Here is a 17,574-nt window from a genome sequence, read left to right on the forward strand (position 1 = left end):
GGCAGCTCTGCCAACGCCCACCCATCAAATCCATTGCAAATCTTTCTCCTCAATTCAGTCAGCTTTTTAGCGGAAAATAATCCTACAGATGACCTCTGCTGATGTAATTTTGCTCAGTTAAACATGTCAGCCTTCCAGAGTGCCAAAGCCGGTGTTTCTGTCCCTTACTGTCCCCTGCCTTGGAGCCCTGGGGCGCGGCAGCCCCCGTCAGCGCTGCCGTCCGCGCGGTGCAGGAACGCTGCGGGCCGCTTGCATCAGACGCGGACCCACATGGGGCAAAGCGCCCCGCGTGAAGGATGAGGTCACCCTCATCCCCCTGCAGAACAACAGCTCGTGAGGATGTTCTGCCCGCGGAGATTGCATCATGAACCTGGCTGAAGCGCCGAGCTGTGAAAAATCAGAAGTTAGTGAGAAAACGAGGAAGCTGCCTGCGTAACTGAATTCCATAAAAACCCTTCCAGTTGCTCCAGTCTGACAGCCTAGCTTCTCTGGAAGCTGTTGGGCAGCGACAGCGGGGTCTTCAGAGCGTTTGCTGGAAAGAGCCTGCTTGGGTGTGAACAGAGCGAAGTGGGGACCACGTCCCCGGGTGACAGGGTTAAACCCCAGCACAGCTCGGGTACGCGTCCTGGGGCAGCAGCCGGCACGGAGAGCTGCTGCCCGAGCCCCCGGCACCGCGCAGCCCGAGCGGGCGGCGGGCCTTGCGGTGTCCCTGCCTGCTGCACAGAGAGCCCCGCGCCGCACGGAGCGCTGGCACGGAGGGGAGCGGTTCGCACGGGAACCGGGGATGTGCCGGGACACCCGGGACCGTGGTTTCGTCCCCGCGCGGCCGGGAGCGGCGGGACCCGGCGCCGCTGCTCGGCTCAGACGCTGCGTGGCGCTGCGCGGCTCCCGGCCCTGCCGCTCCCGATCCCGGTCCCGATCCCCGTCCTCATCCCCATCCCCGTCCCCTTCCCCGTCCCCCTCCCGTGCCCGTCCCCATCCCCGTCTCCGTCCCCGTCCCCGTCCCCGTCCCCATTCCCATCCCCATCCCCATTCCCATCCCGATCCTGTTCTCGCTCCCGGCCGCCCCAGCGCGGGACGTTCATTTGCATAGCCCCACCCAGGCACCGCCGCTCGCCAATGGGAGGCGGCGGGGCGGGGCGTGGCGGCGGGCGCTCCCCGCTGCCCGGGACACGCTGCGCGCCGGCTCCCGCGCCGTCCGGTCACGGTCCAGGTCTGCCTCCACTTCGCTCCGCTCCGCTCCGCACCGCACCGCACCGCACCTGCCTGTCCCGTCCCGTCCCGTCCCGTCCCTGCCTGCGGTGCTGCGCCCGCTCCGCCCGCCGTCCCGCCCGCACCGGGGCACAGGTAAGCCGCGGGATCCGCATACCTGCCCGCCCGCCGCGGTGCCGGCCTCCCCGGTGCCGACCGGCCCTCTCCGGTGCCAGCCCTCCCCGGTGCCGGCTCACCGCCGGGCGGGAGTGTTGCGGGGGTCGCGGCGACCGGCGGGGGCTGCGGCGGGTCACGCACCCGGGAGGGCGGCGGCAGCCGCACGGGTGGGCTGCAGCCGTCACTGGGCCGGAGGTGCGGGGGTGACTCGGGCGGGGGATGCCGGGCCCGGGGCGGGGGGCGTGAGGAGGCCGTGCCATGCGGGGAGCCCCTCGCCGAGACGTGCCCGGGCATATCCCGGCGCGGTGCGGGCCATCCCGCGGGCGGGCGGCGGGGGGCGCCGGCGGGGCCGGGCGGCTCTCGTCATCTTCGCCCCGCGTGGGCCGGGGGCAGCGGCCGGGCTCCGCGCGTGGGGGGCCGGGGGCGGCAGCAGGCGAGCCGGGGCTTGCCGGGCCGGTGGGCGGGGACCCGGCCCCGGCGCGCCCCACGGGCGGCGCCCGCCGCGGGGGCAGGACACGCGTGGGCGGCCGCCGCCGCGCTCGCCAGGGTTCTGTCTGGGGTCGCTTCCACGGCGCCAGCCGCGGCCCCCGCGTTCCAGTCCAAACCGGGCTGCCGTGATCCGCGGGCGCCGCTCCCACGCGAGGCTCCGCGGGCGCCGCGTTTCCACCTCCAAAGGCGTGCGGCGCTTGTAGGGCAGCTGGAGCAGCGCGGGCCGAGTCCCGGTGTCCGGTTTTTCCCACGCAGCGGCCGTGACGGGGCCTCGCGCTGTGCTTCCCTCCCAGCGCCGTCCCGGAGCGCGGCGGCGATGCGGCCCCGAGCTGAGGAGGAAGCCGGGCACTCCAAGGAGGCTGAGCGTTAACGCAGGCAGCACAGCGGCGATTCCTGAGAAGTAGGTGTGGGGGAAAAGCCAGACAGAAATGCGAAGTCTCATGAAAATCGGTAGGAGTTTTGGAAGTCTTGCCTGAGGTCTCTGACAGGGCAGCGTGCGGGTGCCCGAGGCGGGCAGCCAGAGCTTGGCAAGGCTCGTAGGCATGGTCCCGGTCCGTAACTGTTTCTCAAACCTCTCTGCAGTGGATACGGAGCAGAGCCCTGTAGCTGTGACCCTGGGGGCCCTAGGACTGGTCACCCACGTACCGGAGGGACATCGTGTTCCTCCAGGACCCTGGGCTCTCCTTTCTCGAGCCTCGGTTGCCCACTGCAGTTTGTAGCCTGGCTCCTGGTCACCGCAGTCACCGCTTCGTTTGGGCAGGGGTGATCTTGTGTCTGAGCGGGTGCCTCTTGGGACCCTGCAGAGCTTCGTGGGACCAGCCGTGAGACTGGGAGCAATGCTCTCTGTCCTGGACTGGGGGTTTCAGTCACGTTTTGTATGCCTCCCGCTGCAGCTGGTGAGGGCAAGCCGGCCGAGGAGGCAAACGTTGCGACCAGCGGCTGTTCTGGTGCGATGGAGGGAGATGGGACCAGCCTGGAGTGCCTCCTGCCTGAGCTTGGGGTGCTGTCACCTGAAAAACCCCGTGAGTTTCCAGCCACAGCAAATTAAACAATTAGTGAGTAGATTTCCAGATATATTGGAAAACCTGCTGATTTCCAAGCCACCTGGAAAGATTCAGACTCTGCCTTTTTTTCCCCTATTTTTGCTTCTCTGAGCAGTCTTTTGGCTGCAAGGCATCCTTCGGGGTGGCAGAGCCTCTCCCAGCATGGTTTGTGGTGCAGGGAGGCACAGAGATGCTGTCCAGACAAAGCGAGTGCAGACTAACGAACAGGAGCGGAGGAATGAATGAGCAAGGGACTGGGACTGGACATTGCCAAACACGAGGCGTGCAGTAATATTTTCCAGATAATGTTTCATTTTTCCCTGCTCCTTTTCACTTGCGGTTCTGATTTAGGGTTTCGGCTCTCGCGGTTTATGTGCCAGCGGATACAAGTCTGTCATGGGGGCTGTGGTTGCTGGCTGGGGTGGCAGAGCCCCTGAAGGTGGGACCTGGTACCCCTGTCCCGGGTGAACAGAGCTCCGCGGGGCCGCGCCTGGGACGGGGACCGGCCCAGCCCGTCTCCCGCTGCCTGCTTCCCGTACCCACTGGGCCACGCTCGGGCGGGGAGAACCAGTGGCGCTGTGCTTTTTCTTGTTGATTTCCTTGCCCTTTTTTTCCTACCAGAATCCATTGGCTGGACACAAAAGAAGTTCATAAATAGTTTTGATTCCCACATAGTCCAATTTTTTTTTAAATTGCGTTTTCACAGGAAGAAGAAAATGACAGAGCTGTCACAGAGGTGGATGAACTGCGGCTTGCGCTCAGCTTTGCTGAAATACGTTTTGTCTCACGCAGTGAAACTCATTCAGCAGCTCGTGGTTTTGCTGTCTTGAGTAATACCAACGCAGCAGGGAGCACACTCCGCTCGCCTTGCTCGGGCAAGTTGTCTGTTAAGACAATAAATGAGTCCTTTAACAAATTACGATGTTTTTAAGTGAGAAGATTTCATGCATCTCAGAACAATGGTGATATGTTTCCACCCCTCCGGCTGGTGAGTTCGCTGATGCTGCCTTGTGTTTTATTCCTCTGTAGCAGCGGAGATGGGTTGCTCTGGCAGTCACCTTGAGCTTCCATGGAGCGTCCAAAGAGGTGGGAGGGTTTTGTTTGGTTTTGTTTTTTACTTTCTGTTCATTAGGACCGGTTGTTTTAGTGGGTTATCAGACTAGCAGAAACAGCTGCTTCACCCGGGCAGCGCTGTGTGGTTTGGATGTGCGCTCCACTTACAAACTCAACGTCTTGGTTCTGGTATTGTTAAAATAAGAAGTGCAGGAATCCCACAGCTTTGAATTTCGTGCCAGATATTCAACAAAGAGTTCGTTCCGTGTACCGTTCTACTGTGGCTTGAGAAACAGCAGGCCTGCGCTCCGCTCCGCGGTTCTGTTGGCACGGGTGCGGTGCGCCGTTTCCCTGCCGTCCCGGAGCGATACTGTCGTGCTGGCAGGCGTCCCCGCGCCTGGAGTGCCGCTGGCACGGAATCCCTTTTGCCGGTGTAAGTGTCCCTGTCTGGGGCAGCGGTTTAAGCTGTGCCTGGCCCCGGGGGGAGGCAGCGAGGGCTGTGTCCCCAGCTGCAGACCCCTCTGCCACGTGGAAAAGTGCGTAATACCTGAGAGATGGAGGTCATGTGGTGTTCGCAGGACTGTTTCACCAAAAAGGCTTATGGTTTGGGGTTTTTGTTTGGTTTGGGTTTTTTTCACCAGTACCTCTTTCTTGTGTTACAACAGCACTTTGGAGAGCGGGTGGAAATCGGTCCCCTCGTTCTCCAGGCTCTGGTGTCTCGGCTCCTTTGCTGTTGCCTCCAACTCCATGTCCTATGTCTCAAGCTCTTGTTAGGGGTGGAAGCCTAAACCAAGCTCCGGGCTCCGGACCGGAGCATCAGCAGCCCTGACCCTGCTGCGCTGGGCAGGGGCACCGGCCGGCCTGGGGGGAGCCGTGCTGTGGGCTCGGAGCTCACCGAGAGCTGGGGTCTGGGCCGGTAGCGTGCCGCCCTCCAAAACGGTCGTGTGGGGCCTGTCTCCCCGCTTTTTGTTTTTCCTGCTGCATTCAGCCTGTGGCTGGACCCTAAGCTGAACTCTAAGCTTCTCCCTGGGCATTGGCACCGGGGCCACTCCGCTGCCTTCTGAGGCGGTGACAAGCCTCCTTTATTTATTCGGTGCAGTCAGTAACCCTTACGCTATTTATAGGCTGTGATCATGCCCCTCCCGAGATGTTTGCAAGATCAAATTTAGCTCTCTTCGCTTCTCGCCGCCAGTCCTTGCTGGCTCGCGCTGCCTTTCCCTCTCACAGCCGAAGAGACGCAGCCGCGTGCGGGAGCGTGGCGAGGGGTGACTCACTTTCTATGCTCGTCCGGGGCCGACTTCATCTCGAATGAATCCCGGCCGTCCGGATCCCGGGGAGTGTGTCCAAGCCTCTGCTCCCAAAAGGCAGCCGGCGAGGGAGTGGTGGGGGATTAGGCAGAGGAGCGCAGAAAAAGCCCGCGGAGGAATGCGGCTATGGGGCGTTGTGTTCGGTGCCCGGGGAGAGTGCGGGTGGTGGGGAAGGGGACGGGGGTGCTGGGGGCCCTGCGCTCCGCTCCCCCCTCTGCTGTTAGAATGTCGCGGGGGACGGGCGTCCTGCCCAGCCTTTCCTCCTCCCGCGGCCGTGGAGCGGGACAGCTGGGCTTTCCCAGCTGGTTCAGGCTGTTCAGGGTGGTGGTTTTCAAAAGAGCACTTTCAGGTGCGCCCTGTTCCTCCTGGGCAGTCAGAAGTTTGCGAGTCTCACGCCCAAGGCTGGTTGAACGCTGTTTCTCTCCTGATTTGCTGCACAAGCCTATGGGAAGAGCAAACTGAGATTGGTCTAGCGGAGGTGGATTTTATACCGTCATCGCAGTAAGAACCCACCTAGAATACACAGAAATGAGCAGACAGCCCCAAAACCCCAAATAAATTGCTCAGCTTTGTAGCTTCAGCCCGAGTTGCTCGCATGCAGCGAGACTCGGGTCGGCCAGCCGCCCTCGCTGGAGGTGCTGTCTGGCTCCCCTGCGGCTGGGGCCGTTCTGCCGTTCGCCTTGGCTGAGCCGTTCGTTCGCCTGGGGAACGCTCTGGACGGTGGTTTTGAGGGAGGTGGTGCTTGTTCTGCTGAGGTGGCTGCAGGTGAGCCCACACGGAGCCAGAACGCGTGCGGAGCGAGAGCCTGGCTGGCCTGCGGGGCGCGTGTCCTGTCCTGCTGTCAGCCCAACGCAGCCGTGCTGGCCGGAGCCGGGACTGTGCTGGGCCTGAGCTCTCTGCCAACACCCCAGGGTACCCAGGCCGGCAGCGGGGCTGGCAAAGTCTGCCGACCTCCTACGAATCGGCGACACGAGCGATCGGTGGGTCTGCCTTAACACTGGAGATGAAATTTCGTTTGCTGCATTGGGAAGGCTGCGAGCTGGCAGCAAAACCAGGCAGTTCGTCCCCGGCCTCGCTGGGAACCCCTTCCCAAGCGGCAGGAGCAGGCAGCGGCTCCTGCCAGAGCGACGCCCGTGATGCACGAGGCGTGCAGGCTGCCGTCCTGGCCAGAGCGGAAACCTCTGCCCAGAAAAGGACATGCTGCGCGTCTTAAGAGTGCTGGGGCTGGCTGTGACCACTCTGTTTTCTCTTCCTCTCCTCCTCAGGCTCCCGGCCCCTCCAGCCCTGATGAGCTGCCAGGAGAGCGAGTACCTGGACGAGCAGGGGAAATGCACCCCCTGCAGAAACTGCATGCCCGGGCAGGAGCTTTCCAAGGTAAATCAGCAGCTCTGGAACAACCGGGAATCGTCTGGCACCGAGGCTTTTACAGTGCTAGGGGAACCCTGCGCCAGCCTTCCTTCGGAAGGGCAATCCCGGGTCCCGGCGTGTTGGGAGAGCTGGGGCTCGGTGGGAAGGGGCGTTGAATGGTCCCACTCGCCCTGGATAGGAGGGTGAGGCGGTGGAAGCGGGAGGTGGGAAGGGATTTCAGGCTGCTGCTCAGGGTGCCCTCTTTCCTTTTTGCTGATGGAAACCTAAATCTCCTCCCAGGTGAAGCCATGCTGCCCGGCCAGGCTGCACGCTGGACGGGCAGAAGCAGGACATGGCTGCAGGGCCCCAGCGAAGGGACGGCATTCCCCTCGGTACCACTTTGGGACCCAAAGTGGTTGCTCGCCGCAGCCCTGTACCCCACCTCGTGTCTTGCAGGACTGTGGTGACGGCAGCGGGGGGGATGCGCAGTGCGTGGCCTGCCCTCCCAGGAAGTTTAAGGACCGCTCGGGGCATCACAGCTGCAAGCCCTGCCTCTCCTGCGCCCTCATCAACCGCGTCCAGAAGTCCAACTGCACGGCGACGACCAACGCGGTCTGTGGGGAGTGCCTGCCGGGGTGAGTGGGGCCAGATCCCAGCTGCAGCGGGGCCGTGGTGGCCACGCCTGCGAGCATGCCGGGGGGGTGGACAGAGGGGGCTTTATCTGGGGCCACCCCAAACATGGGACGTGGTGACCCAGGGCTGCCTCTCTGGGGACACTGCTGATGACGTGGAAATCAGACCCATCCGATGGGCCCTTGTAGCTCCAGAGAGGGGAACCTGGAGGCTCCCGTGAATGGGCAGTGGAAGAAAACTCCTTCCAGGGCTGGGTTGTTCCTGTGGACACCAGGGTGGCTAAGCGCTGGAAGATGACTGACCGTAGTCACTACAGTTGGCGGTCCCCAAAAAGGAGGACAGACCGTACCTCGGGTGACGGGTTTAAGGAGCTGCTGAGATGAGGACTGCTGCATACAGCCAGCCTACGAGACGCCCCAGGGCTGCAGATCGCGTGCTGGCGAGCAGCGGGACGCGGGACAGGAGCGAGTCGGGGTCTGGTCTGTGAGCCTGTTCCCAGATGCAGTCGCTAGCTAGGGCGTTTCTGTGGTTTTGTGGAGCTATTCATCGCTATCGCCCGCTTCAGCAGGCGCGGGGCGGGAGGCTGTTGGAGTGATGTCATTTCTTGGCAAAAGTGGTGACAGATGTGAAAAAGTAGCTGCGGGTAGGGCATCGGGCAGCGACAGAGAGACCTGCCACCTTGTGGCGTGCTGGCCTGCCGGGGCAGGAGCGCGGGGGGGTCGGCTCTCGCCGTGGGCCGCGCACCACTGAGACCCTCTGCTCTGTCAGCAGGTTTTACCGCAAGGCGCGGATCAGTGGGCAGCTGGACTGGGAGTGCATCCCTTGCACCAAGCAGACGCCTTCCTCCGAGCCTCAGTGTACGTCAGTCCCTCGGCAGCGGGCGGGCGAGCTGCGCTGCGGCGGGGCGGGTGGCGCGGGCGCGTGGAGCGGGTTGAGGGCGCGTGCTCAGCGAAGGGCGTGCACTCGGATGCGCACTGTCCTTTCGCTGGTCCTGCTCGCTGGCCAGCGGCTCCTCTGCCCGCAGCATGAGCTGCTGTCCTGCAGAGCTGCCGGAGGAGGCACGGCCGCTGCGCGAGCAGGGGGACGGGCAGGGAGGGGGCGGCCCGAGCCTCGGCATTAGGCTGCAGTGTCCTGTGGCGGTGCGTTTGCAGGTCGGTCCAGAACAAACCTGGTGAAGGTAGCCATCCCCACCGTACCGCCGCAGGACACGGCCCTTCTTGCGCTGACCAGCAGTGCCCTGGTGATCATCGTGCTGGTGCTTCTGGCGCTCTCCATCATCTACTGCAAGCGCTTTTGGAAAAGCCAGTGCCAGCGAGGTGAGTCGGTGCCTGCAGCTTCTCTTCCCCCTCCCTTTGCTGTTCATGCGTGGCCCCCTCCTCACATGAGGTGACCCGAATGTGCCTCTGCGCATGCAGGATAAACCCCTCCCCATGCTTCGCACATCCGCGGGACCTCTCTTGTGCTTCGCCTGCTCAAAGGCACGCGGAGCCTCCCCCCTCCCTAGTTGCTGGGAGGAGAGGAATGCCGTTCCACACCCAAAACTGGCAGTCGTCTCTTCGGGGGGCTTCTCGGGGGTGGGCTGAGGTTGGGTGGCCCTTTGCAGGGCAGGACCGTTGCGCTGGAGAGGGAAGAGGGCGGCAGGTTTGGCGGCTGGGGCTGGGGCACGTTGATGTCCAGCAGCACCAGGGAGCTGCTGGCCCTGGCTCCTCGCCGGCAGCCGCACCGCACGGCTGAGGACGCTGGGGGAGTGGGCCAGGGCCCCGCTCAGGCTGGTTCTCCTCTGTCCTCCAAGTCTTCCTGAGGACTCAGAACTTCTCGGGCCAGCGAGCAATGTTCCCGACGGTGGCGGCGCCTGACAGGTTCCTGTGTGAGGAGCAGATGTCTGGTCCCTGCTGCCTGGGTGTGAAGAACCTCAGCCCCTGCTACCGGCAGGCAGAAGGTACCCGCCTCGCGCCCTCCTTCCTCCGCGGATGGGGAGGGTGGTGCTGGGCGCCAGCCGGCGCGGCGCTGGGGCCTGCTGAGCTGCCCTCGGGCAGGAAGGACGGAGCCGGGCAGTGTCTGATTCCCACCAAAATGGATTTGGGACCTCTCGTAATCCCTCGCAGACCTTGTACCTCGCATGCAGCCCCTGCGGCCCTGTATTGGGTTTGCATGGCCAGGTTTTGGTAGCGGGGGCGCTGCAGGGGTGGCGTCTGGGAGAAGATGCCAGAAGCTTCAACCGCCACCAGCCCCCCAGCCCTCCAGCCTGCTCCTGCTCTCCCTGCCACTGGGAGAGGGGTGGGCCCCACTCAGAACTTTGTGGAAAGGCACGGAAGTGCCCCTGCGGGGCTGGCAGGCTCCCGGAAAGGGCCGGGACAGAGACCTGTGTCTCTGAGCCATGCCGGTTTCTGGTTCCAGGCCCCGTGGAAGTGGTGCACTTCATTTCGGACGGGGAAGCCGTGGGTCTCCAGCTCCCCTCTCTCCAGCCGGAACCGGACTTAGCACCAGCTGTCGCGGTCGGCGCTGCCTCCAAAGCCCTCCTGGGCAGGAGCCTCCTGGAAAGCCAGCCCCTCATCCGGGCCTCGGGCCGCGGCGACTGCCTGGCCGGGGTCCTGCCACCCTCCGACCCCAGGCAGGGCCCGCCGGGCGTGGCGGAGGCCCTGGCCCCCCTCTCCTCCTGCGCCTCCGAGATGCAGCACAAGTGGCCGCATGCCCCGGTGGAGTGCACCGAGCTGGACCTCCAGAAGTTCTCCACCCAGGCGGAGTTTGTGGGCAGTGAGCGACCGGAGGATGCGGCGAGCCAGGCGGCGCAGAGGATCCCGGCAGGAAACAGTGGCACGGGGCGGGAGGGGGCCTGGCGCCCGCCCTCCACCTTCCCGAATCCCACCGCCAAAAGCAGAGAGCAACAGGTAAGTCCCTCCAGCCTCACTGCTCCTCCGAACGGCCGCTGGACGCCCGAGGCTCAGGCACAGGGCGCTGGGCTCGCCGGTGGGTTAGTGACAGACCCAGGTTCATTAGTATCTGAGCCAAACTGGTACCTAAAGTTTGCCAGATGTTCAGGGACGTGTCACCCAACAGGCCATCGGCCGTGGAGACGTGAGCTGCTGGGGAGTTTCAAACACCCAAAGGACCAGAGTGGATTGAATAGAATGCAAGAGCGTCTCTAGCTGGTGTGCTCTGCAGCGGTGGCTCTCCTCTCGCTCTCCAGAAAGCTCAGCTGGCGCCGGGGAGCTGGTGCCTCCTCCCTCTCTGGCGAGCTCGTGGTGACCCGGTGACTAACATTGCCGAGGCTCCAAAAATGTCTGGCAGAGCAATCCCTTTGATAGCTCAGCTCCAGGTGACCGTTTATGGAAGTGCTGTGCTGGGAGGCCCTGGAGCATCCCGAGGAGGTCGGTGGCCCCGCGGGATGGCCGTGCTGGAAGGAGAAGCGCTGTTCCCTGCGCTCGGTGGGGCCTTGGGAGCAGTGCAGGCGTCGCTGTTCTCGGGCTGCCCCCAACCCTGGGTCTTTGTCTGGCAGGTGGGTGACGCCCAGAGCCTCGTGACACAGATCGGCAGCACGGCGAAGGGTAGGTGTCTGTCCAGCCTCGTCTTTGTTCCTTGAGTACTGGGGTAGCGGGGGAGGCGGATTCTCGGAAGGGAGCTCCTCCAGAAGCCCGCCACAGCTACATGGAGGTGCCAGTCATCACAGGGACGCGTCTGACCTCGGTGGCCTTTGGTGCTAGTTCACAGGGTGGGTTTTCTGTGATACTGCCTTGAGGGGTCTGCGGGTGGGTGGCAGGTGGACGCCCAGGTGCCACCGGTTACCAGCCGCCCCGGGAACGAGCCAGCTCTGTGCTGGAGGAGATGCCCGCAGTAGCAGGGTGGCGTTTTGCCTCCTCGGCGGGGATGGGGCTGGAGTCTGGCTGCTCCGGTTGTTCTCATCCCGGCCGGATAGGTTGGGTTCTGACCTCGCGTTGCTGTGTTGCTGCCCCAGGTCTGCCGGTAGCCGAGCTGCCCCATTCCTTGGTGCAGTCGCTCGCCTTCTTGTTGGACCCTTCCCTGAACGGTGCGAAGAACTTCAGCCACGTGGCGCTGGAGCTGGGGGTGGCACCCCAGCTGCTGGGACGGATATCGGGATTTGAGCAGCTCGTCGCTCACTTCGCCTACTCGGGAGACGCCGTCACCATCCCGCTCCTGGCCCAGGCCCTGCAGCGGCTCCAGCGCTTCGACGCCTTGCTCCTGCTCTGCGACCACTTCGCGCTCGGCCAGGCTCAGGGCCGCCAGCGCTAGAGAGGACCGGGAAGGGACAGAGGAAGCTCTGGGCACCGTCTGTACTGGTACGGGAGAGGATCCAGCAGCCCTGCGGTCACATAACCTCTGTGATGTGCACGTGGGGCGTACGTGATGGTCTCTGCATCGCGGAACAGAGGGACGCGAGGGGGAGCATCCCTCCCCGGGGGAGTGCCGGGCGGCCACGGTCGTGCCTCCTCCCAGCCTCCGCACAGGAGGCTCAGGCCCCTCCGGAGGGGTTTTTCTCCGGCTGCGTTGACACCCTTCTCCGGCGCTCTCGAGCTGCAGTGAGCCCTTGTCCGGCGCTCTCGAGCTGCAGTGAGCCCCGTGCTGCCCTGGCCGTTGGCGTGGGGACCCTTGGCCACAGGGCTTGATCTCCATGGGCAGCCACCCTCCTGCTGGCCCATCCATCGCTTTCCTCCCATTCCAGCTTTCCCGTTCTTCCTCTGGAGCCCGTGCTCTGCGTGTCTGGATGCTGATTGCCACTTCCCCAGTTTACTTTTCGCTCGCTCCTCGGCGCTGGAGGCTCCTCGGTGGAGGCTCCTGCCGTCAGTCTCTTTGTGCCGCCCCAGCGCCTGGCGCCTTCCCCTTGTTTTTTTTTTTTTGTGAAGCGCTGCAGTTTTCTTGCAAGACTCTCGGACTGGTCCCCGGGGTGGGTTGGGATGTGTCCCTGCCGCAGCGTGGTGCTGTGGCTGCCGGCCCAGGGAGGGTGCTGGCTCGCTCCCCGGGCTCCTGCTGCATGCCCCGGCCCCGCGGGCGTCTGTGACCGCCAAGGCTTTGCAAACCGCTCTGCGGTGATGCGGGGCGGCAGGGACTGGGCTGTTCACCGCTGTGCCCCAGGGAGCAGCCGGCACCGTGCCAGCGCCAGGCGGCAGCTGGAGGCTGCGGGCTGCGCCTGCGGCGGGGTCGCAGTCGCAGGCAGCGGTGACGTCCCTGCCAGCCATGGCAGAGCTGGCTTGTTTTAAAATGATCTTTTTTTTGTTTTGTTTTGGGTTTTTTTGTTTGTTTGTTTGTTTCCTGCCTAAAAGTGGCCCAATTTTCTCGTTTCTGGGAGTAGCTGCTAGGGAAGGGAGCACTCTTCTGCATTTGATTTCTTCCTGGAGGATTTGTCAGAGCGTGCAGCAGCCCCGCCTGGGCCAGGCACCCGGAGTTGGGGTGCTGTGCCCCGGGGCTGCTGGCGTCCTGGCTGTTCCCAGTCTGCCCACGGCCTATGGGGCGTTGCACGGCATTTTGCCAGCGGGGCCTTGGGGATGCTGTGGGAGGGGGCCGAGCACTGCCCCCGGTTGCCGCCCTGCAGCCTGGCGTGGCCACGGGTGTCGGGGCAAGGGTCTGCGCGCAGGGCAAGGCGGCGCGAGGGTGGCCGGGCAGGTGGCCGCTGCCGGCCGGCGTGGGGCCAGGGCCGCGATGCCAGACACAGATGCCGTTGCGGCCGAGATCGTGGGCAGAGCCGCCGGCAGCTCCCCCCCACCGACGGTTCAACACCAGGCACCTTTGGGTGACGTCCCTTGAGTGCCACCCTGAGCCGTCCCGGGACCCCCGGACGGCAGTACCGGGGCCAAGCCGCAGCACTCGCTCTGGCCCTTTGTCGCTTTGTTCCCGCGCGCTGCGGCTGCGTCCAGCCAGCGCACTCTGCCCTTTCCCAGGGCCCTGGCCGTGCCGGCGGCGTGGCGGTTGCCGGCGAGCGGCACTGTTACCCCGTTGCCCACCTGGGCACCCCCCGCCCCCGCTGCGCTCAGACTTCGCCTTTTGTCTGACTGCGCACTTGGAAAAGCGGGCGGCCCTCCGGGAGGGCAGCGGTTCCCCGGGGTCCCCTGCACGCGGGTGCGGACAGCTGCGGCTCTGCGCCTTCCCCGGTGGGAGCTGGAGGCGCTCAGGACTCGGTTCGGTAGCGGGCGGCCGGGCCCGTTTTGGCTGGATGTGACACTCTCTCCCCCGCCGTTCGTTTCTCCCCAAGCCGGGGTGGTTTTACTGCTCTCTGCTCCGCAGGCACCGGAGGTGTCAGCCCTCGGCCCCGGTTTCGGCCGGGGCGAGTCAGGTGCTCGCTGTGCGCTTGCTCTGTCACGGAGCGGTCAGGAAAAGCTGTGCTAAAGCAAACGCAGCCCGGGGTCGGTTTTTTTTCATTTGAGGTTTATCTGCGGCAGGAAAAGACCGTTGGATTAATCACGTAACAAAATGGAATAAATATTTAATCCCGCTGCGGACACGCTTAGTCACTTCCACGGGAGCTGAGATAACTTCACCTGCAGCTGAGCGAGAGCGCTCCAGCCGCTCGGCTCGCCAGCTCGGGCTTTGCAGCTGGAACCGGTCCGGGTGGCTTCGTCCTGCGTGCCCCTGGCCCGGGGGTCACCGGTGCCGCAGCGCGTGGCCCCTCGCGGCACGTAGAGCCACGGCAGCTGGGCGGGACGGCCGAGCCGGGGTCCTCCCATCCCGCGGCAGTGTGGGGAGCAGGGGATGCGTGGGAAGCGCTGTTCGTTCGAAGCAGTGAATGACGTGGACCTTGTCACCCGTGTGTGCTGTGGGTCCTGTCTGCGCCTCCCGCGCGTGCTGAGCAGTCCTGCCGGCGTGCCGGTGGGCCGGCTCTGGGCCCACTGGATGGGTTATTTTGTAATTTCATTTTCTTTTTTTCCCTACTTTAAAGAAGTCAATCTCATTCCCTTCATAGCTGTTAAGGTGAACTGTTATTTTTCAGCTGTTTGGTCTCAGAGCAATATCATTCACGGTCAGAACTCAACCACTGCCACGAGCTGAGGAGAGGGCGCGTCGTGTGGGTCTGGGCCGTGCCGCATGCGATGCGTGGGGTGGGTCTGGGCCGTGCCGCACGTGGTGCGTGGGGTGGGTCTGGGCCGTGCCACACGCGGTGCGTGGGGTGGGTCTGGGCCGTGGGTGCTGCCCCCGAGCCCCAGCCGTGCCGCGGGGCACACAGCCGCGGCGCTGGGCTGGCCGGAGCTGGCAGCGCCAGGCAGGGGTGGCTCTGGCCATGTTTTAAGCATGGTTTAGCTGTTCCCGGTCTCACCCAGAGCCTCGTACATGGCCTCGGTGCGTGTCACCGTGGTTGGTGCTCCAGGGAGGCTTGACCCCGCGGGAGAGCATTGCGGGACGGGGCTTTTCGGCAGTGCAGCCCCCTGGCTCCCACCGAAGGGTTGCTCCCTGCTCTCAACGGTGTCCGTGGCGGGCGCTCTCTTCCCAGCTGCGGTGTAACAAAACCAGCCGTGTTTACACGGGCCAAAATTTCTGCAGGTGGCCTTTAACTCACCCCCGAGACCCCCCGACCGGGCTGCCACAAGCCCGGCTGGAGCCCTCGGGAGACGGGGAACCACGAGAGCCTGGAACACGGGGCGTGACGCTGCGGTTTGGCCGTCGGCCGCGGCGGCACTGCCCAGGCGGTGAGCTTCTTTAGCTGCAAACCAATGGACTCGATACTTGACTTTTACTTTTTAATTGCATTTTCAGCATGACACATGGAATGCAAGGGAAGGAAATTCCCATCACGCTGGGTCTCGCGGTGCAGCGTCAGGAAGCGGTTCGTGCCAAACTGGCACGGCTCAAAAGGAGTTGAAAGAAATCAAATAACTCAGCCATCTGTGCAAACTGTAGCTGGGGCTGAACAAGGGAGATACTCTTGTGCGGCGGGACTGCTTTTTTCCAAGCGGCTGTTCCTGACACCGCTCTTGTCTGGAAGTCTGATTTGCAGAGGAATTTATAGGATAAGTTTAAGTCCAGCCCTGATCTGGAAAGCTCTTAAGCGTAGGCTTAAAATAGGCACGTACTCACTTTAACGTTCCTGTTAAAGTGAGCAATTAGTACATCCGTGGGTGCTTTTCTCGAACAGGGTGCTCATCACCGTTGTACCTTCACTGCGCTCTTACGGCAGCGGGCAGCACTGAGGAAAACTCGGTTTTACTGATCGGGGCACACTTAGAAAAGTCTGCAGGCGCTGGGGGAGAGGCCCTGTGTGGTTTGGATTACTTAATAGTGCAGACTCTGGTGCTTTTTTAAAAAAAAATAATAAAAAAACCCATTTCTGTAGCCATGGTTTACCTAGGGGAATACATTGTATTTTTTATGGTGGATGTTATTTTTCTTTAAGGTTACGAATAGGTTATTTATATTTTTGTAAATTCTGTGTTGTTACCGTTGTAATTCTGCAGTAGAGTTGTTCCTGTGGTTTTGGGGGTGATGTCTGTGTTCAAATAAAGCAGGTGCTGGAGCTCCTGCCCTTTCTGTACAACAAGGAGTGCGTGCGTGCCCCACATTCCTCCCACACCTGGTGCTCTCGAATGCTGTGTGTTTGTAGATAAATAAACTTCGGAGCCGGAGGTGGTGACGCTTGGTGAGTTTTGATTCCTCTCTCCCTGCCCGTGGGTCAGTGCAGACGAGCGGGACCCCCAGCCCCCCGCGCGTGGGTCGGGGGCAAACGCCGCGGCGCAGCGCGGGGCCGGAGGACGGGCACGTCGGGCAGGGGCAGGCGCCACTCTTCAGAGCAGGCGCTGTGGCAGCTGAGCCCGTCGTGCTCGTGCCACTGATGTGGGAACAGGGCAGGAACGGCTCAAACAGGCGCTGCTGGAGAGGAGCAGCCGCAGCCCCTGGCCCCTTCCCCGCGAGGTGCCTGCCCCGCCGGGGGCATCGGCCGCGGTTTGCTGTGCAGGTTTAATCTTCCGCCGAAGGGTGAGATCCCGGGCGGGGCTCAGCTCTGCAGAGGCCCCTAAATGATGCCCGAGGAGCTCCTGAAGCTCCCCTGAGGAACAATTGTTCTTTCAGCTCAGTAATTGCAGCGTTCATTAAGTCTGCTCATGCCCTTGCACTTGGTGTGTTCTTTAAAATAATTACGAGGATTAAGGATATGGTTTTCTCTTCTAATTAAAGCTATTATACTTGTCCAAACTCTCGCAGGCTTCAGAGGTGCTCGTACCGCTGCAGCTCGTTCCTAGTGGGAATTCCCACGTGCGACTCTGTTGCGGGAGTCCCGCAGCGCTCGCTGCGCTCTGCCCTCGGCGCAGCGCGATGGGCACAGGTAGGGAAGCCTCTGACGCCGAGGCCCAGCAGCACCATCCTCCATCGCTGGATGCAAAACCGCGGTGAAGGAATTCTGCGTGCGTGGCTTCCAGAGGGTTCCAAGGGATTCATGGTTTGGGGCTGTAGCTGTCCAGGACTTATCCTCAGGTGTCTGAGGGCTGCCCGCGCTGCAGTGGGTAAGGGGTGGGGGGGTCTGGCCCTCCCTCACGTCCCTGGGGTGATGGCTCCCTGCAGAGCAGGCTCTTACACCCGGACCAGGAGCTCCCTTGAGCAAAGGGTTTACACCCCGCTCCGCTCCTCGCTGCCAAGCGTTTGTGTTGTCTGGCCGTGCCTCCTCCTTGGCCGATGCACGAGGAGCGATGATGAACCGTCTTCCCCTCAAAGTACATGGGGTTCCCGACGCCATGGTAGGAGGCAGGCAGCTGTGGGCTGGAGCTGCGGGAGGAGCGGGCGTGCTGCGCGCAAGCGGGGACGGGTGGGTTGGAAGCAGCTCCTGGGTGGTGGGAGCACGGCTGATGCCCTCCCCAGCCGCAGGCTGCAGAGGGGCTGGCAGGGCAGCATATCGCGTGCTGGGGTGCACAGTGCCCGCGTCTGAGCCGCCCCCGGAGGAACATGGTACTGAAACCCTGTACTTAGAGGAGGAAGGGCAGGAAGAGGGACGCACGACCAGAGGAAGGCTGCGCTTGCCCCTGTGGAAAAGGGTCAGGAGGGGGACGCACGTGCTCCTGGGGGTTTGGCTGAACCGCAAAGCGTGATGGAGAGACCTCGTAACACCTTGGCAAGTGCAGCTTTCCTGCTTCTGCACCTCGTTTTCCTGCCTACCCCGTAGAAAGCTACGGTGTTTAAACACAGCCCAGCAGGCTCTGGAGAAGAGCGAGCCACCGCAGACAGGACAGGCAGCTAGCCCTGTGCGGCTGAACCTGGCACCGCTGCCTCGTTAGCACACGCCGATGCCTGGTTGCGTTCAGTTATGTGACGGAAGAATCGCTCCCAAATGTTCAGAGCGTGTTTCAGGTGGGTGGAAAGCTGTCCCATCAAATTTTCATGTCAGTCCAAGGTAACTGAAGCTGAGT

General features: G+C 63.1%; 1 protein-coding gene across 1 annotated transcript; it reads left to right on the forward strand.

Moving 5' to 3' along the window:
- The first annotated feature begins 1,302 nt into the window (after window positions 1-1,302).
- Window positions 1,303-11,621, forward strand: EDA2R (ectodysplasin A2 receptor). Its single transcript, XM_086756465.1, has 9 exons — window positions 1,303-1,347; window positions 6,526-6,634; window positions 7,064-7,242; window positions 8,012-8,097; window positions 8,392-8,556; window positions 9,033-9,179; window positions 9,638-10,128; window positions 10,737-10,785; window positions 11,193-11,621. The coding sequence occupies exons 2-9, from the start codon at window positions 6,548-6,550 to the stop codon at window positions 11,486-11,488; spliced, it is 1,500 nt and encodes a 499-aa protein (XP_086612591.1). The 5' UTR covers window positions 1,303-1,347; window positions 6,526-6,547; the 3' UTR covers window positions 11,489-11,621.
- Window positions 11,622-17,574: the final 5,953 nt, after the last annotated feature.

This window comes from Chlamydotis macqueenii, chromosome 11, assembly GCF_036417535.1.
Source record: "Chlamydotis macqueenii isolate bChlMac1 chromosome 11, bChlMac1.mat, whole genome shotgun sequence".
Lineage (NCBI taxonomy): Eukaryota > Metazoa > Chordata > Aves > Otidiformes > Otididae > Chlamydotis > Chlamydotis macqueenii.